Source organism: Doryrhamphus excisus, linkage group LG5 (assembly GCF_037039965.1).
Source record: "Doryrhamphus excisus strain RoL-2023G ecotype Guam linkage group LG5, RoL_Dexc_Guam_v1.1, whole genome shotgun sequence".
Lineage (NCBI taxonomy): Eukaryota > Metazoa > Chordata > Actinopteri > Syngnathiformes > Syngnathidae > Doryrhamphus > Doryrhamphus excisus.
This window is the reverse complement of record NC_136361.1, coordinates 2195981-2216883: the sequence shown is the minus strand read 5'-3', so window position 1 is coordinate 2216883 and position 20903 is coordinate 2195981. Positions and strand designations below refer to the sequence as shown.

The 20903-nt window shown below is 39.9% G+C and overlaps 1 protein-coding gene and 1 long non-coding RNA gene across 3 annotated transcripts; both read left to right on the top strand.

Annotated features, from left to right (window-relative positions):
* The first annotated feature begins 208 nt into the window (after positions 1-208).
* LOC131109027 (uncharacterized) lies at positions 209-2981 on the top strand. Its single transcript, XM_058060557.2, has 2 exons — positions 209-685; positions 1257-2981. Exons 1-2 carry the CDS (start codon positions 490-492, stop codon positions 2744-2746), a joined length of 1686 nt encoding a protein of 561 aa, XP_057916540.2. The 5' UTR covers positions 209-489; the 3' UTR covers positions 2747-2981.
* A 480-nt stretch (positions 2982-3461) lies between these two features.
* On the top strand, positions 3462-19855 carry LOC131109083 (uncharacterized). Of its 2 annotated transcripts, none has more exons than XR_009120638.2 (4): positions 3462-3725; positions 3835-3948; positions 5336-5386; positions 19404-19855. It is a non-coding gene; the product is annotated as an uncharacterized LOC131109083 (long non-coding RNA). The 2 variants fall into 2 exon arrangements; XR_013627338.1 differs by lacking the exon at positions 19404-19855 and adding an exon at positions 6467-7286.
* Positions 19856-20903: the final 1048 nt, after the last annotated feature.

Below are 20903 nucleotides of genomic sequence, written 5' to 3'. Positions count from 1 at the left end.
GTTCAAGATAAAACATTACAATTATTTTATCTTGATTAAGTAATGGCCAATTTAAATGAATGAACCAAGTAAACAGAAATTTGAGGAGCCAGTCGAGAGCCGAAAGAGTCGGTTCTCATTAGTGAATCGAGCCAAAAGAAACGTCTCTCTAAAAAGTGTCGGAATTTCCTTCGCTACTGTGCAGTGCGGCTGCGCCTACACAATACGCACATCCGGCGGAAGAAAAAGTAGTTCCCACTGCTGCCAACCGCGCATCAGTTAGACATTATCTTAATAACATACGTACTTTATACTGTGTTCCTTTGAATGGTGTTTATTTTCTCAAATGACTAAAATATCAAAGTATCGATATTGTGGTGTTAAGAACCTACATTTCTGTTCACGATCCGCACAGTTTAGCTCCGCACAGGCTAGCTTAGCTTCGAGACCCGGAAGTTATCATCAACGCAAGACCAGCAGAGATGAAGTGTGAGTGTAAAATGTGTGAAAATGAGCACAGTTCAAATGCTGACACTGTTGGTAAATCAGCGACTAACTGCGGCTGTTGAAGAAATATTCGTAGTGTTTGAAAGAACGATAGCAGAGTACGAGGAGGAACTTTGTCGAACAAAAGAGGAGAACGAGCGACAACGTCAAGAACTGGACGCCGTTTTCAATCAGCCCCGAGTTGTTTTACAAAGAACAGGTTTGTTTCATTCTTACTCACATGTTTGCTAACTTGATATCATACTCTTAGAACTATTTATAAAGAGGTTGTCTACAGCAAGGGCACTGGAAATGATTTGGACTCGCCATGATGGTGAGCAGAATCCAGAAACACTGAGTCGACATCCGTAATCATTTAGCGTCCTTGGTTGGTAGCAGTGCTGCTCAATTATTTTCTGTCACACCACAAGGGACAGACATTTTTTGCCCACCCCCGATTCGAAATACAACATATAAGCGTATTCAAGAGTCAAATTGCATCTAGAATATGATACATTTGTACATGTTGGCACAGGTTCACTCAAATGAAAGCCTCTGGAGTCCTGCGTCCACCAGAGGGAGCCCCACCCCACTATTTGAGAAGGACTGCTCAATAGGAAGTTGCATTGATTAGTGAGGAGTGTGGAACCATGAAAGTGTTGTTGCTGTTGCTTCATTCCCATTAAAACATCCGCATATGAATAGTTGTACGTGATAGGAAGTCTCAGAAAACATAGCTCAATCTGAATTACTGACTCCTTATTGTGAAGCAATCTTTTTGTGTCCTGCAGATGTCCGTGAAGAACATCTTCAGAACAAGAAGCCTCGGCTCGCCCACATTAAAAAGGAGGAGGAGAAGCTGGAAGCCCTTCACATTAAAGAAGAAGAGGAGGATCACAGAATCAGTCGGGATGGAGAGCATCTTGGAGGACTGGTGGAATTTCCGGTGATTGGTGTCCCTGTGAAGAGGGAAGATGAAGACAAAGGTGAGGAGAAGAGAGAGGCGGAGCCTCCAAGTGGCAGCTCAACTTGGCATGTGACAACAGAAGCTGATGGAGGATCACAAGCAGACAACCTCTCGGCTTTACGATCCGACAGTTGCGACGCAACGTCACACTCTCCTGACACGGATGATCAAGACTCTAAAGCTGATCAGACATGTCCTACTGACAACACACTCTTGAAATGCTCTCCGTCCGATCAAACCTTTCACTACATGAACGCACACACTGGAAAGAAACCGTATTCATGTTCTACCTGCAGCAAAAGCTTTCGTAACCGAGCAGTCCTTGAAACACACATTAGAATACACACTGGTGAGAAACCATTTTCCTGCTCAGTGTGCGGTGCAGGTTTTGGACGAAATGATCATTTGAAAAAACATATGAGTATCCACACTGGTGAGAAACCATATCCATGTTCGAGCTGCAGCAAAAGCTTTCATGACCAAGCAAACCTCGAAAGACACACGAGAAAGCACACTGGTGAGAAACCATTTACCTGTTCGGTGTGTGGTGCAGGTTTTGCACGGAATGATCATATGAAAATACACATGAGAATACACACTGGTGAGAAACCATATTCATGTTCGAGCTGCAACAGAGGCTTTCATGACCAAGCAAACCTTGCACAACACATGAGAAGACACACTGGTGAGAAACCATTTACCTGTTCCGTGTGTGGTACAGGCTTTGCACGAAATGACCATTTGAAAAAACACATGACAACGCATACTGGTGAGAAACCATTTACCTGTTTAATGTGTGGTACAGGTTTCGCACGGAGTGATAATTTGAAACAACACGCAAGAATCCACACTGAAGAAAAACCATATTCATGTTCTGGCTGCGACAAAAGCTTTCATGACCGAGCTAACCTGAACACACACATGAGAATACACACTGGAGAAAAACCATATTCATGTTCAAGCTGCAACAGACGCTTTGATCGTCAAACAACCCTTGCACATCACATGCGAATACACACCGGGGAGAAACCATTTTCCTGTTCAGTGTGCGGTACAGGTTTTCGAGAAAATAGTATTTTAAAAAGACACATGCGAATACACACCGGAGAAAAACCATATTCATGTTCAAACTGCAGCAAAAGCTTTCGTAGCCGGACAAACCTTAAAACACACTTGACGATACACAGTGGTGAGAAACCATTTCCCTGCTCAGTGTGTGGTAGAGCTTTTCGAGAAAAATGTGTTTTAAAAAGACACATGAGAACACATGCCGGAGAAAAAGCTGCGACAAAAGCTGTCATGGCCAACACATGAGAATACACACTGATGAGAAACCATTTCCCTGCTCACTATGTGATACAGGTTTTGCATGGATGGTTGTTTGAAAACATACAGAAGAATACACACTGAAAATAAAAAAAAACAATGGTTTGCACTGACATTTCTTACTTTACTTGCCAAGCTGGTCAACTTTTGATACATTTGGTATGTGGTCCTGAGATAGAAATACCCACCAAAGTCATCATCTTAAAGATATAATGTATAAGTGATCATAAGCCATTCTAAACCGTATGGATAGAAACATATTTAGTAATGTATAAAGATATTAGGTAACAGCAATAATAAGATGAATGCAGTGTAATGTTTCTGAAGAACTGTGCGCCAAAACAAACAACAAATTGCATTAAATTTACTTGGTCGATAGCAAAAGGCTGGTCAAGGCCGGCGGTGAGAGTGGGGAGAGAAGAAACGTAAGTTCTGTATTTCACTGTAGCAATTCACTGAAACTTCACTGCCATCGGACCAACCGGCATGGAGAGGCACCCATATATACTTATAGCCGTCATTATAAGAATCTATTTAACTTAGGGTTTAATTATTATTTTTTAATACTCCTTTCTCCATAGCATATTGCTTTGTAACGCTAATAATTTACACATTGCACTAATGGGGAAAGCTAATTAAGTTCCAGAAAATATTTTATCAATGCACAAACATAACCGCAATGAATGCTGGGAAATGACGTCACGGTACCGGAAAAGCTATCAAGTAAGAAAACACGCGGTAATATTCAACACAAAATGCGACCAGATAAACATAAATAATAAGTGTCGTACTTAATGAATCAATCGTTAGGCCTGAGTGTAAACATATAACCGTTTTCAGTGTAGTCAGTTTGCATCCTCTGTTTGTATCGGGAATATTTGCTTGTGTTGTGACTAGCACGTACAAAATAACGACAAAATTCACTATATGGAGCTGAATCAAGGGTCAACAAGTATATTGACAAAAGGTGAGTATTGTTTCAACTTCACGGTGTTGATATTACCTTTTGTAAAATGTTTTTTGTTGGCGTCGTGGCGGTGATACTTTGACGGCGTGTTTGTACCTCTCTCCACCAGATGGCAGTATTGCGCCATGTTGAATTGCTAAGGACTGCACCATAAACAAGTTGATGTTCAGACAGTCACCGCCTCAGGGGACTCAGCTGAGAGGTGCAAAGTCAGTTTTCATGTGTGAGTGGAAAGCAGCTTTACTTTGGATACTGTTTTGGACAACAAATAACATTCTCTCTCGGTCATCTCAAAGCAGAAGTATAATAATGTTCTACCTGGGGTCTCCAACTACTGGGCCGCGATCCAATACGGTTTATTGAACTTGTGCTGTCCTTTGTGCTGGAAGACAGACTGGACTTGTGTTTGTCACAAGTGTGTAGCGGTGTGGTAATTGCTGGACAGATCACAATGACTGCTGGAGGGGGCGGCGAGGCGGCAGACCTCATTGTTGCCATGGCCACGGCCACAGATGTACTTCAACTGGCTAAGAGCGGGATAAGTCTTAATTAACGCTAATGATCAACCAACACACACTCAGTGGCTGGAGCTTAATGATTGCACTTTTTCCTTCATAACAGCAAATCGATATCGCTCCCTTGCTGTGCGCGTTTTTTCTTGTAATATGATGACTTGTTTTCCCCAAATATTCCAACTTTATGTTACAACTTTTTTTCCCTCACTAGATTTTCCTCGTATTATAACTTTTTTTTATAATATTACAACATTATCTGTGTCATTTTAGGATTTTTTTGTGGTAATATTTCATTTTCCTTCTACTAATATAATCTTGGAATTTTTTTCCTCCATCATAATAATTATTTTCATAATATTCTAATTTTTACTGGCAATACTTTGATCTAATGCTCATAATATTCTGCCCTTTTGCATCGTATAACTTTCTTTTAAAATTACAACTTTTTTTGTAATATTATGACTTTCCTGTTTCATGAATTTTTATTAATATTATGAATAATATTGTGAATTGTTACCATAATGTTAGTGTTTATGTTTTTTGTCATAATTTGTCAAAACCTTTTTTTCAAATTTTCCAACTTTATTGCTGTATTGTATTTTTTTTACAATGTTATCAGCCATATTATTTTTAGAGTATCATCAAGACTCCCTCAGTTCAATATTTTCTTGCTAAGTCATAACAAGAATAACTTCTCTTCCCCCTGCCCCTTTTTATTTTACACCGTTTGACACTTGCATCCCACACACACCTTGTAAGCGAAAGCCCCCCCCCCACCCCACCGGCCCACTCTTTCGGCAAATGCCAAACACCCTCCCAGCGTTTTGCTTTTGTTTCCACGCGCCATCTGCCACTCGACACACGTAGGCATCCTCTTGTAGATTAACAAAATGTCATCACCTGCCTCCCGCTCTTTTTGGTTTTGTCTTGCAGGGAGAGAAAGAAATACCATCAATCCGACCCTTCTAACACAACTAATTATTACAGTTTCATTCCTTTTTTTTGCAAGATGAAGGCGCAATGCTTAAGTTTTTTGTGTATGGATATGAGCATATATTCCATGTTAACATTCTTCTTTTGTCCTTTCTCTTCCAGCAATCACTGGCAGCAAGAGAGTGAGCCTGCTACCACCTAATGGAGTGTGAGGTCAGTTGTTTTTAGTATTTCATTGATATTTAAATGCCGTCATCAGTATGCAAAGTGAACTACCGAGCTCCCACAGCGTGGGATGAAACCCGACTGCGAGTTGACTGTGAGCACAAAAATAGCATACTGTATGTACAGTAGTGGCATTTGGCTCACACCGCTAGTGAGAACATTCCCTCCCTGTTTGTAGTTACAGGTGAGATAACATACGGCAGACCAAACACGCAAATAGACATTCACGAGCCACAACATTGGTTCATCCCGCACAAGACGATATGCAAGTTTTACATGATGTGTGGTATAGTTCATCATATGTGTGTTTGTTTTTTATTACTTTGCGCTTCTGTCTGATTTAATTTTAATTTTAATTTTAATTTTAATTTTAATTTTAATTTTAATTTTAATTTTAATTTTAATTTTAATTTTAATTTTAATTTTAATTTTAATTTTAATTTTAATTTTAATTTTAATTTGTCTGTTTTTTTTAAATAAAATGTTTTAATATTTCTAAGAATATTTTTGGGCCAATAAAATAAAATGCAACTGGCCACCAAATTACTGCTCTTTATTATATATATATATATATATATATATATATATATATAATTTCTTTACATTTTTGTTGTCCTAAATATAGAATGTATTTTTTATGATTTTTTAGAATGTGTTTTAGAAAGTGCTGCGGGCCTTTTAAAAAATGTACAGACATTAAATAATACAACTAAATTTAATCCAATTTTAATAACATTTTAATAACATTTTTTACTGAATGCCACAATGTGTATATAAATATATATATTTAATATAAATAGAGCAGTAACTGCTGATAAATGGAATTTCAGAAACAAATATTTATTGTAAAAATGTAAACAGAAATGAAGTAAAAAAATGATTATCAATATTGATGAATATGGCATGCAACTGCACGCCAGACAGCGAGGAAGTGAATATTTATTTACTTATTGAACCATTTTGACCCCAATATTTTCCCTGGAAAGCATTCCCAAAGAGATGGGCTGTCTTATGATGACGTCATCATGAGGTATTTGACCAAACATGAATACTGTATTCATACTAAAGGTACGCTAGGACGGTGATCAACACCCAGCTGCCATTCAAAGTTCACCTCAGGTAAACGTACGTCTCAGCTGCCACTCCTGTTGACGTGGAGCCACCGTGACCTCATTCCCGTCCTCGGATGAACTTCCTGTGAATTGTCAGTGTGTTTCTCCCAGAGTGAACACTCGGATGTTGCTTTGTCTCCGCTGTTTGAAGTGATGCCGCGTCTGCATCGCTGACACGCACCTCGGGGCTGACGACCGTACTTTGCTTTGTGTTGGCTCACCGTCTTAATGCACACTCTCGCTTATGCTTATGCTTGTTCTTAGCATAACATCACATGGCACATATGACATCATTTTTTATCAAATTTTATCAAAAATATTGTTTCAAGGTTGAACACGGTCTGTTATTAGTCAAAAATAACAATAACAATTCTACATTGGTCACTAGGTTGCATTAATGTTATACTGATGAGACAATAGCTGCTGCAGGAAGTACTGTTCATAACAGGAAGTAAAAAAAAAAAACAGGAACTCTCCCAATGCTAATTTGTGTGAATATACTATGTCTTACATGTCTTTTTTTCTCATATTATGTCAACCATATTGGGTAATATGAGTTTAAAGATAACTGTAGGGGTGTTATATCATGTTTACAGGGCTCTAATAATGGGAAAACGTGTATTAAGAAAGTTGTTTTCAGTGCTCTAACTATATGAAAATATTTGATAAACTAATTTTTGTGAATTACTGATTATTAATTCACGGCGTATCTTTTAGTAGTTGCCAGTGTGGCGTTTAACATCCCGAGAAGAAGTTGCGAGCAACCGTGACGTTAAGTTTAATTTCAAGAAATGACTCTAAAACCACAGCTCTTCTTTCTATTTCTTTTTGAAAGCGTCACTCGAGCATCCATCTCCCCACAATGCCATGCTGCCTTGCCCATTGGTCTGGCTGCAGAGCAACACTGCAGTAGGCCTCTCATTATTTCTCCGCTGGCTTTCCTTTTGCAGCAATTAGTGAGGAAGCTCGAAACTCAAACGCGACCAAAGCGTTCCGGTGCACTTTTTCCGCATTTCCGTCCATCCAATGTCACTTTTGTTCAATTTCCCAGTCAAAATCCCCTCTTGGGTCCCTCATTCCGGTTAAAATTGCAGTGCCCGAAGATGTAAACACTCCTCCATCCTGCAGACAAAACCTGCTGCCTTTTTTACCTTTTGGTTATGGTGGCTTATGGTTTCCAACATGCAGCCCCAGTGTGATTCACCGGGGCGATGCGTGACATTATAACTGGTCCAAGTCAAAGTTTCCCATAAAGACCAGTGTGACATGATGGACGTCTGAGGTTTGGGACACTCGCAAAGGAAAAAGCGTTGTGGGTGTTCGTATGTTTTTGTGCGTGGCTGTGTCGTCGCGCGTGGGCATGAATATCGTTTTGGAAGCGGCGCGGATGACATCTTGACAAGTTGACAGCCGGCGCATGAAGCAAATCTGACAGGAATTTAATAATTTAAAAGAAATCATGGCTTGTCTTGATGATGTTGCTGCGAGGGAGCAGCCAAACTCTTGTCCTGTTTTTACAATTCCCGTGTTTTATCCGCTGTATTAAAAAAGCAAAAGAAGAGGTCTCCGTACTAAAATGTGGCACACTTCCACTCCGTAGAGATTTATCCCTCTTCTGGGGCGAGCGAACGTGGGAGTGGTTGTAAAGCTCGAGAGGCCAAAAGAGAAATAAAAGCCATCCTGTTGTGTGTGGGCGTCACCTGTGGGTTGAAAGTTCTTATTTTCATCAGCTCTGACTTACTGCCCGAAAAGTGACTCCCCTAAAATGTACAGTAAGCCGGCCCGGCAGTGTTTGTTTGGAAGGCGGTCGCCGTGTTGATCGATGTGCGAGCTAACCGTCATGACTGGAGTGTAAATCGCAGATGAGAGGACACAGGAGGTTTTTTTTTTTTTCCAGGACTTGTCATCTTGGGCGTTGGGTCCCGTCGAGGCCGAGGCTGTAATTTGTCATCTGCACACCCACTACGAAATAAACACGACTCTTGCTGAGCATGTTTGTGGAGAAAAGTCAGCATGCAGAAATACTGGTCACCTGAACGCACCATGACGCACAGTGTGAGATCCAAAACAGGAGCCGAATAAACAAAATATGCCTTTATAAACATAAGAATATAACATTTACGTGTTTATGTATGTTTCTATCATGTAATGTAGTGCAGGGATTCTAAATTGGGGGTTTAAGGACCCCCCCAAGGGTTCTGCAGAAAAACATTAAGCTATAGCATTTGGTTAAAAAGTGAATAACTAAGGATCGCTTACATTTTTAATGCATAATGCATTTATTTGCCCTAAAAATGGACTACGCCATTGCGATCCAAAACATTCAGTGCCCCCTGCTGGATGTAGTTTGCCCGCTATTGTGCCCTGTGAGTTCTTTCTGTCCTTTCCTCGAGGCGTGGAGGTGCATTCAGGCCACGGCCTTGATTGTGTTTGTCCCGATGACATAGATTGGAGATTCACCACAGGCTCTTCACAGATTAGTCATCACATCAACCCACACCCCACTAAGTGATCCTCTTAATCTTTCCCAAAGGTCTTGATGAGATTGAAGTCCTCACTCCGCTAAATACCACAAGCCTGGGGGAATTGGCAAAAGTTTGAATAAAAGGAGACAGAAAAGGAGAAAGTCAGAATGTATCGATTGCGGATAACACCTGGGAATTGCAGTCCAAGGAAACCTTTGGCTTTTTGGGGACTTGGAGGATAATCCATTAGGAGCAGACTTTCTGTGTTTGTGCTTTTCCTATTCTTGTCTCCGCTCTGTGTTTCCGTGGGATTATTTGTTTTCCAGGCAATTGAGATGGAGCTTTGACACGGTGACCTCTCCTCAGTCTATTCCAGCTACTTTTATTAGATAAGCACATCTGCGTATTCTCCAAGCAGCGGCGCGCGTGTCTTCCAGAACGGACGTGTCGACTGTTTCTGCCTGGGCGCCGTGAGCCCGCGTTCATTAACACGGACTTCTTCCAGCGAGGGCCACATAGGGAAAAATAACAGGATTTAAATTATTAGTATTACGATGTTTAAAAAATATCTTTTTTTTGTAATATTTTAGCTTACTACTACTAAAATAAAATATTTCTTCATTTTATTAACTTACTATTTATTACCATTTATTCTTGTAAAATTCTGTCTTTTTTCTTTGCAAAAATACAATTTTTTAAATTAATATTTAGACTTTTTTTTTAGTTTAGTGAATCTGACAGCTATTTTTCCATTTCTGTTATCTTTTACATTTTCCAATTATTTTCAACTTTCATCTCACAAATGTTATTCTTGTAATTATGACTTAATTTTCGTGCAATTCTTTTTCTGCAACCTAATTTTCCAAATATTGCTACTTCATTTGTTGTTTATATTTTTACATCATTTTATGAAATTTTCTTTAATATTTAATTTAAGTAACAATATGTAATATAATATTTAATATAACATTTAATATGATATTTAATTATATTATAATATTACAACTTTAGAATTTTTTTCCCTGTAATATTTTAACTTTATGCTACTACAATTACGTTATTTTTGTATCATCTTATTAGGATGTCATTCTTGTTAAACTTTTTTTTTTAGTTTAAACATTTTTCAAAATGCTCTTGCATAATTGGCCCCCAGGCCGCACTTTGGATGATAATACTTAGGATGCTGCGCCACAACAGCTGTCCTATCCAGTCATAAATTTGGGGTATCGGAATCGATCCAAATGTTGACATTGATGAGCTTCTTCAGCTAAAAAAATGCCAAAAGAGTACATTGGCTCGTCCCTCCATCCTTTTATAACTTTAACATCAGCGGACCTCCCGGCTCTCTGTCCATCACCCAGATGGCAAATGTGATTGGTTGTGTGTTTCCAGGAACGCTGCACACCCACAGTGAGACGTGGCCATTAGTTGATGCGTCTTGGGGGGGGGGGGGGGGGGGGGGGGTGGATGGAAGGCGTGCAGACACGGTGTCAACAACCATGGTAAGAGGAATAAAGGTGAATTGAATTAGAACAGCACTCGCAAGTCATAACCAGCTTTTGCTCGTATCGGCACTCCCTATTTGTTGGACTGAGTGCGCCTCGGGAGAGGTTTGGTTTACAGAGAGTCGTTTGATTGAAATCGCCCCTGGCAGAGCACACGTCAGTCGGGGAAAGGGAGGGGGGGGGGGCATCGAGGATGCAAACTTGGTGCAAAATAAGCAAAGCTACAAATGCAACATGAGCCGCAACCTCAATGCTCAATGCGCTCTGACTGGACTGTGAGGATTTTCCAAGTAATGTGTGGGCTGCTTTGTTCCGCAGAGTGCAGTACATAATGCAGTTTTACTGCAATCAATATGCTACAAGCCCCTTAAGTAAAGGCATGAAATTACCCTGCTTGGGTTGCCGTCTTATGTGTCGAAAGGGGAGCTATACCTCCCCGGAAACCAGTTCTCATGGTCACTTTTTGCTTTGGGGGTGCAAAATTCAGGGAAGAATGGAACGCGAGATCGCCAAGTGGATTGGCGCGGTGTCCGTGGCAATGCGGACTCTGCATCGGTCCCTTGTGGTGAAGAGGGAGCTGAGCCGAGACGTACGTTCCTACCCTCACCCATGGCCTTTGGGTAGTGACTGAAAGGACAAGGTTACAATTGGCTGGCGACCAGTCCAGGGTGTACCCCGCCTTTCGCCCCAAGTCAGCTGGGATAGGCTCCAGCATACCCTAATGAGGGTTGACGGTTAGGATAAGCGGTAACCGTAAGGAGAAGTGTGAGCAGCACCCAAACGTCACACTAGCTCAAAACAAAACAACACCATTTGAATAAATACGCAACAACACCTAATTGAGGCGTTTGGGTGTTGTTGTTTTTTTTTTCAATTTGTGAATGAGTCTTATCGTCTCCTTCGCTCATTATTATGTTACAGCTATTTTTTTTATTGCCATTGTAATTTGGCCCCAGGGTTGTTTGTGCCAGCCACATTATCCCCTGCAGATAAACATGGATTATTGCCAGCTAATCTAATCAATATTAATTACAGTAGAATGAACCATTCAGGAATGCTCCTTATCGTCCATCAAAGGCAGCATGGAGATTTTCACGTCTTAATTCGTCATCAGGAATGTCGCAGCTGCACAAAAGCGCCTTTTGAAGGCTTTTATATTCTTATTAGTGTCGTTTAATAACCCCATGTTAATAAATTAATGTTGCGTTTTTAGCGTGGCTGCACATGCGGCAGCTTTCATGCATCCTTCTGCCACCTTGGTCAACATTTTTGGTATTTGAGCACAGGTTGGTCAAACCCGCTTCCATATTTACCAGAAAACCTTCAACGTGATTCATTGTCATTCTGACTCATCTTCGGTGCACACAAAATGGATCTTTTTTATTCCAAATATTCCCGAATCTCCTCTCTGACTGACTGTAAACGTGATACGATGACATCATCCGGCTCCTCCCCCTGCAACCCGACACCACAGATGGATTGCGTTCCTGCGGGAAACACAAATCAGCCGCACACACGTCATGTGGCTGACTGTCCCGTGACTGCCCACGGTGATATCACGTTGCTCGCTGTGACTGGACAGCGAATGTCGGGATGCTCGCAGGCGTGCGCTGCATGATATGATGTCACCAGAGAGTTTCTATTGGATGATTGATTACACCACACGTAATAAGATGATACTTGATCGGAAAATGACTGCAACCTGAGAATTCCGAGGTGGCAAACGCGGTGGGAAACAGCAGTAAACACATTAAACATGAAACAGCCTTTTTTACATTGAAACATCATAACAACGGACAAATACCAATACCAAAATCCCCCCAAAACTCAGACACTGTTATTGTTTTTTCCACTCTTTATTTGCAAAAGTCATTTTGGTTTGAATTAATAGCGCCATTTGACACGGGGTTGCCAGCTTTTTATACCCGCTGTTTGAACAGGAGCTGTCAGCACGGGATTAGGATATTTACTTTTAATTAACCACGATGGCGGCTTTCTTTAAATATTATTGAAACTCTAGCCGGGAATGATGATGATGAAAAGGTCAGATCAGGAAGTGCTTTCAATTTTAGCAGGTTTGCGGTTCATAAAGGATGTTGCTGTCAACCAGGTTGACGGCCATTATTGTTTTAATAAGAAATCAGGCGTGTTCGAATTTTATTCCTATAGGATCATTTTTCCCCAACCAAATTTTTCAAAAATTACAACTTTATTTTGTTTTGTTTCTCATAATATTACAACTTTGAAAAATATGATATTATAGTTCAATATTTTTATATTTCAATATTACAACAATGCATTTCTATTGTTGTATTGTGACTTTTTCTTGTTAGAATGCGGCTTTTATTTTAATTCTTTCTTCTTTTTCGAATATTTTTTCAATTTCTGCTGTTTTGTTTTAAAACTATTTCAGTTCTCTTCTTGCGAATTTTTGTCGGAATTATGACTTCACTGACACAATATTTTTACATTATTCTCATAACATATACGTTTTTCCTTCACCAAATCTTTATATGTTGTTTATAATGAATTTAAAAATTTATTATGAATTATTTCTTTAATATTTAAACTTTATGCTATTAAAATTACTTTACATTTCTCATAATATTTTACAGTTATTCTCATAAAATTGCAATTTTTTTCCCTCTTAATGACTTAATGTTTAATATTTAGAGTTTATTGACACGGTCCAGTTTTTTGGATACCCCTGGTCTAGAGCAACCATGCTTAGGTCTAGAACAGGATTCTCAGCTGGTGGGGGTTGAAATAACCCGATGTTTGTGAATGTACCTCGCGTTCTGTTTGTGCTACTGTCTTTTGTGCTACACAGCTGCAGATATCCGCTGGAGAAGAGCGTGCAATGTAAGATATTTAAGTTAAAAAAAATCCAATTTGGGTCGCCACTTGCCACTGAGATGCTGATGGTGGGTCCCGCGGCCAAACCGGGTCCAAGTCCAAACAACCTTGGAGGACAAATGCAGTCCAAACGCTCGTAGATGCGGACAGCCAATTTACATGAAAACCATATGGAAGTTCTTACCTCCTTTTGGTTGTTTTAGCACAGTGAACATCACATGTCAGACTCTCCACAGACATACATATTTAATACGGAGGCATATGGTTGTCATCGGGGGAGGTCAGCGCTCGAGGCAAAGCTGTTGCTGTTTCCTGTGGGCTATGCATCTGCCCTCCACTCTTTTGGACCGCAACTGAGGAAGAAAGATTCCGACGTCGTGAGAGCGCTAAATTGCATACAGAATGCATTCTCAGGCAGCGCATAAACATCCCAAACAGCACGCGCCATAAAGAGTCCAGTCAACAGAATAAAATGTTGATCTGCACATTTCGGTGAGTCACAGATATGCACAATTGCTGCCTACCCATAGCAGCAATATGCTAAAATAAATAATATTCATGGTGAGCATCAGCGCTACACGTTTATGAACACTGTATCCGATGAACTGAATCTTAGGTCCTCAAATGAACTCGCGTAATGTTTTCATTTAAAAACATGGAGGCCGTACTCAAACTGCTGCCATGCAGAATTCACCCGCACATTTTTGGTGCATTAAAAAGTGTTTACATGTTTATGTCTTGATGGTACACTAATGTGTTTTTTATCAAGCCTTTTCAAGGGTGAAAAGTGTAATTTAATTAAGGGTCATCAAGGTTATGGACTCATTGGGAGACTTTCTTTATTCTTTTATTATTTTCTGTTCCTGTTGTGGCTATTGTCTTAATAATGTAGCATTAGTGACACCTAGTGACCAATGTGGAATACTACACATCACTGTATGCCACTCAATGCCTGGTATTTGCGTTTTACATCATTTGGACATTTTTATGCTGGAAAACGCTTAAGTTGGACAAAACATTTATATATAAATATACATTTTCTGATTAATAATTGGTTGTTTTCAAGTATGAAACATTAATTCATTGATAGAGTGAAGCCACCTCATTCAAAGCGCAAAGCAGCGAGGGATTATTCCATCTGTTCATGGATGATTTTACATGGTCATTCATTAGTGATGAGCATGTATACCTTTTATACATTCAAACGTGTTTAATAAGGTCCTAAATACAAACGTAAAACCTCCAGACCGCCGCTCCGGTTGTGCCTGTAAAATCAAATTCGCTTTGAATTGATCGCAGGAGTTGACCGACTCATTCATCTGCGTTTACGGTTGTGTGCTCCTCTTTCTGTTTAGTCATGGCAGCTTGCTGCTCGTGTGGCAGTGCTGGATGAGGCTGATCTTCCTAATGCACCGCCCTCTGCAGAGGACATAAATTAGTCTGAGCTATAGAGCTGATCTACCCCTGCCAACCTCATCTGCAAAGTGAGCGCTGTGAGGCGGAAAGAGGAAGATGCAGTGTCAGGCTGCTCCGGAGACACAAACGTGACATTGTCCTCAAAGTTCCATGACTTTCTCGTCCTTCTGTGACATTATTATTAATTGAACATAGTAAATGACGCACATACAAAATTAAGTAAAAGGGGCTTAATGAGGAGCTGTGGGGTGCACCGCAATTAAAGTTCTCTACTCAAGTTTATTGATCTTCTTTTCCTGCTGTAACATGCTAATTCTATAATTTCACTTAAGGATACATATGAATATTGTGAATATTGACACCAGTTTGTGCTTCAAATTTCACAATTTCCTGTTTTGGTTTCTCAAAAGTGGATTAATTCATAAATTCTTGGTTGAATAATTAATTAATGATACAAAAAATATGCATATTTAAGCACATTTTTGTCTAAATTAAGCATTCACAAGCATATAAATAATAAAGCACTGTGATATGTAGTATTCTACACTGGTCACTAGGGGTCAGCAATGTCACAGTAATATTGAGTAACACCCACACGCAACAGATGATCGCCATTGGAACAACAAGCTTTTATTGCAGGTTTGAATGATAATTGACTAATTGTGGTGATTATAGGGGTGTTATTTCATATCTAGAGGGCTCTAATAATGTTTAAACCCATATTTAGGAGGTTGTAAAAAGGTTTTCTATGCGTTTCCTCTTGCTGGAAAATGTTTGAACACCCTGCTGTAGCAATAGATGGCGTTGTTGCCAGCAGACTTCACCGCGATGTTATCAAAGTTGCCGACCGCTTGGGTATTCTCACCAATAGTATTCATAAAAAAGGTAATAACAGCATTCATAATTTTGCAGAGCTTGTTTCAGCAATCTTTTTCCGGCGTGCGTGACGCCGCTGTCTGCCCGCTGCTGCTGCTGCAGACGCACTTTCGATAATGAATAGCTGCGAGGGGTTGGCGTTCTTTACTGCGGCCCAGCAAACGGCCACGCTGTCTGCACCCACAGGGCGGGAATATATGCGTCGGCGTCTGCTTAGCCCGTTCAAATCAGCACGGTGAATCTTTCGATGTTTTTCAGTGATTTTATCAAGCGGCTTCACGTTTGCCTTCGTGGATAAACCGACTGTGTTTTTTTCGTACTGCCGTCAAAGTAAGATAAGTGTAAACATCAGCGAGGTTCCACACTTGAATATCAACATCCTCCACATGCAGTCCCCAAACTCCCTGAGCATCTCAGTGAGACGCTTAAAGTGGGTCAGAGGACATTTCGGGACGACAGTGTTGTGCTCATCGAGTGGAAGCGTCATCATTTATTGAAAAGCTGTGGTTAGTATGCACGGCACACTTTTTTAGCATTGTTGTGGAGGGAATTAGGCCAATAGGGCAAAACATTGTACGCCATGTTATCCTCTCAGCATCGGCAACTTACTGTAAGCCATTTACATCACAATTCCACAGAGCTGACTACCACTTCCTGTATGCCGTCCCGCGGTTGGAGCGGTTAACGGCTTCCAGACACCATGATAAATATCGGTTTTCATGGTCAGGAAATAATACGATACCAATATTGACGTATGTCACGTGTTTGTACTGATAATTAACAGTATATCAGTAAATTAATGGATTATTACTATTTATTCATTTTCTACCGCTTATCCTCACATGCTGGAGCCTATCCCAGCTGGCGAAAGGCAGGGCCAATCACAGGGCACATATAGACATACAACCATTCACACTCACATTATTACCATATTTTTGTTAATTTTTTTCCCTTTTTCTTTTAATATTTGCAGTTTGTCCTCATAATATTACAGCAGTTTGTTTCCAATTTCTGCAGTTTTTTTAATTCCAACTATTCAAATTTTCCTCTTGTAAATTATTAGAAGTTTTGGACTTTATTTCCAAAATATTTTGACTTTATTCTTGTATCATTATAAATTTTCCGCAACCTAATTTTCTTTGTATTTGTTCGTTAGTATTTTATTTTACAGCTGATTTGACTAGTCTTGCTGTTTTTTTTTCTTGTAAAATTAGATTTTTATGAAATTAAAAAAAAAAGAGGCCCCCGGGCTGCGCTTTGGACACCCCTGTTCTAACCGAACTCAAATTCCCAGATTCTTCATGGGCGAATGAACCCTGCGCGGAACATCTCTCTTTGATTTGACGTTTTTCAGCACCTCCTCGTATCCTGCCCCTATCGCAGATGCACCCCCCCCCCCATGACCTACTTTGCTCCTTGCATACAGGTCAGGCAATGACACACCGTGTCGCGCCGAGGGGGCCGCCACGCTCCTTCATCCTCATTGACAGCGATGAGCGCACCAAAAGCACGAGTGTGTTGCTAGCAGGTGCCATCTGAAAACACACACAAGCAGCCTGGTGCTTACGTACGCTAACACATGTATGGGGTCATGTCACACTTTGGCACACACTTTCAGTCGCCCAAACACACACACGCACACACACACACACACAAGCTGAGCAAAGAGGCCAGATGGGATCCCAGCGTGGGCTGCTGGCCTTTCACGCACTCCGGAGACTTGATTTCTCACTGTTCCTTCTCCTTCAGCGAGCGTTTTCCACCTTTTTTAAAAGTCTAATAAACTCTTTCTTCTGACCTTTTTTTCGGTTCTCCTCGTGGCGAGTCTTTTCATATTGCAAACAATCCCCAACAAGGCCAGGACAAGCCTGACGGCGACCCATTTCCATGGGACTGGAAGAAGAAGCTTAGATCTTCAAGCCCTGGTGTTGGCTGTGCTGTAAATATTGATTCCAGGTTAAAGGCAATTAGAATAATGGAGCAAAGAAGAAATGCAGCTCTGTCTGTTCCTGGCTTTGCTGTGCGGCCCGCAGTGTGATTTACAGAGATGCAGTCTCTGACGGAAATAAGCCCTTAATGCATCTCACAGAATGTGCATTGTACGCCGACCATCAGCATCTGAGCAAGCAAAATCGCTCGCCTATGCCCGCGAGGTGAACTTAAAACGTAGGAAACATTAGAAGAGGAAATAAAGGAATTGACTGCCTGGAGAATGTTAAAGATTTAATCAGAAGAAATAAAGAGCCACTTTTCAGCATTGCTAGTTTTGGGGGTTTGGTACCCCCAAAAGGGGGGATAGTCATTTTACAATCCTAGAAAGCCAACGTTTTTTGTGTTTTGCGTATTTTTCATGTTCCGAACATCACGACTTTGGAGGTTCCACTCTACAGTCGTCGCTTGACACTTTGCACTTTTAATTTTATTGTCTCACTCTATCACATAAAAAAGATGACAAGCTATTTTGTAGTTGAATGCGGCAAAAAAAAAAAAAAGATTTTAAAACACATTTTGCCCTAAAAAATGGCTAACTTAGCAAAAACTCACAAGGCATTCAGAAGAAGACATTGCGATGATATGTACTATTGTACACTGGTCACTAGGTGTCAGTAATGTTACTGTAATGTTGGGTGAGACACACAAGCACCAGACTTGATCGCCACAGGAATAGCCGGTCTTATTTATGTCTTAAATGTCTTTTTTTCTCCTACTATATTAAGTAATACAAGTGTAAAGTAAATTTTAACATTATTAGAACCCTCTAGGTATTAAATAGCACCCCTATAGTCACCTTTACACTCCTATTAGCCAATACAATAGACATAATACAAGAAACTAATCAGTCATATTCACAGTCATTAAGCATTAGGAGAGTTCCTTGTTTACTTTGTGTTCTGTATAGTACTTCCTGTGGTGCCTATCAATGTAACACTACTAGTATTTTACTTCATTTAACCATTTTTATGCTTGAAAATGCTTCATTTAGGCAAAAAAATCTATACAATATGTTTGAATATGCATATTGCTTGATTAATAATGGCCATAGTTAATTATAAAACAGCCTGATTTTATAATTAATACACAATATTTACATGTGAATTTAGCTCTATGTGCTAAAACAGTATCTTCGTGTACATGCAGTATAGAACGATGGTGTAGTTCTATGATCTAGGATACGATCAGAGGCTTTGAAAGATCTGGATAACTGACTTGAGGAAAATTGCTTCCAGCTTTGAAAAGAAAAGCGGAAATACCGCTGAAGTAGCAATGCTAGGCGTCAATGTTAAACATCATGGCCGTTGTTCATGTCTGGACAGTTTAAGCTGAAACACCTGCTCGGGCGGGGGGGATGGGGGGGGGTCTCGCCAAGGTGAAAAACATTCATATCGGAGATATTCATTCTGTCTGGAAACAAGACACGGTCTTAATGGCCTCAGTTAACCCGAGGTGGTTGTTGGACCAAAAGGGGGCGAATCCCTCCACAGACTTGAGGCCCGCCGGAAGATTAAAGATCCAATCACAAGGATTAGTTTGTTTTCAACATGTGCTTCAGTCACATCAGTTTTAGCCGCAGTTAGCTGTGCTTTTTTTGGGTGATGAAAAGTTGTGTAAAAGAATCCCGAAGGAATAGAATCCGAGCCACATGATGCGGGCTCGAAATCAGCCAGCTGCTCCTGGCCGGGTTGTGTTTTGATGATCAATGGACGCCGTGTGACGCCTCAAAGAAAGACATCCTTTTACCACCCACTTCAGCTTATGTTTGATTCATTCTTTGCAGAAATCCATGCGTGGTCACATGATGTGCATGGTCACCGGCCACTCGGGTGCAGACTGCAGGGCCAGATGGATGAAAGCAGAATGTGGAGAGAGGATGATCACGCCGGTCAGATTTGCCAGGCAGGATGTTTTTAAGCTAGTCATTCTTTTTTTTTTTTTTATTTCTTGTCACCAAATGGCCAAGTTGTTTAGTCATTACTCACTGATTCATATGAGGTGACAGAGATGACGCCGCACATTCTTCTTCCTAAGCCGAAATGCAAGCATGACCGAAGAATTGGATGTGCACTTCATGAAAATGGTACAAAACATACTCGTGACGTTCATTTGCATAGCTCAGGTTAACGATGATCAAATATATGAACCTGCTCGCCGTTTCTTGCTGAGCACAAACTACTTAGCAAGTTCCGTGTCAGAGTACTCCAAAATATTAGTTTCCTGAGATATAATAAATAGTAAATAATAGTAATAATAGTATTTTGAGATAGTAGGGGTCTAAATAATAGTATTTCCAGATAGTAGTGGTACAAATAATAGTATTATGATATAGTAGTGGTCCAAATAATAGTATTTCGAGATAGTAGTGGTCCAAATAATAGTATTTTGAGATAGTAGTGGTCCAAATAATAGTATTACGAGATAGTAATGGTCCAAATAATAGTATTTCAAGATAGTAGTGGTTCAAATAATAGTATTCTGAGATAATAGTGGTCCAAACAATAATATTCTGAGATAGTACTGGTCCAAATAATAGTATTTCAAGATAGTAGTGGTTCAAATAATAGTATTCTGAGATAATAGTGGTCCAAATAATAGTATTTCAAGATAGTAGTGGTCCAAATAATAGTACCCCAAGATAGTAATGGTCCAAATATTAGTATTTCGAGACAGTAGTGGTCCAAATAATAGTACTTTGGGATAGTATTGGTCCAAATAATAGTATTCTGAGATAATAGTGGTCCAAATAATAGTATTCTGAGATAGTACTGGTCCAAATAATAGTATTATGAGATAGTAGCGGCCCAAATAATAGTATTCTGAGATAATAATGGTCCAAATAATAGTATTATGAGATAGTAGTGGTCCAAATAATAGTATTTCAAGATAGTAGTGGTCCAAATAATAGTACCCCAAGACAGTAATGGTCCAAATATTAGTATTTCGAGACAGTAGTAGTCCAAATAATAGTATTTTGGGATAGTATTGGTCCAAATAATAGTATTCTGAGATAATAGTGGTCCAAATAATAGTATTCTGAGATAGTACTGGTCCAAATAATAGTATTATGAGATAGTAGCGGCCCAAATAATAGTATTCTGAGATAATAATGGTCCAAATAATAGTATTATGAGATAGTAGTGGTCCAAATAATAGTATTTCAAGATAGTAATGGTCCAAATAATAGTACCCCAAGATAGTAATGGTCCAAATATTAGTATTTCGAGACAGTAGTGGTCCAAATAATAGTATTCTGAGATAGTACTGGTCCAAATAATAGTAT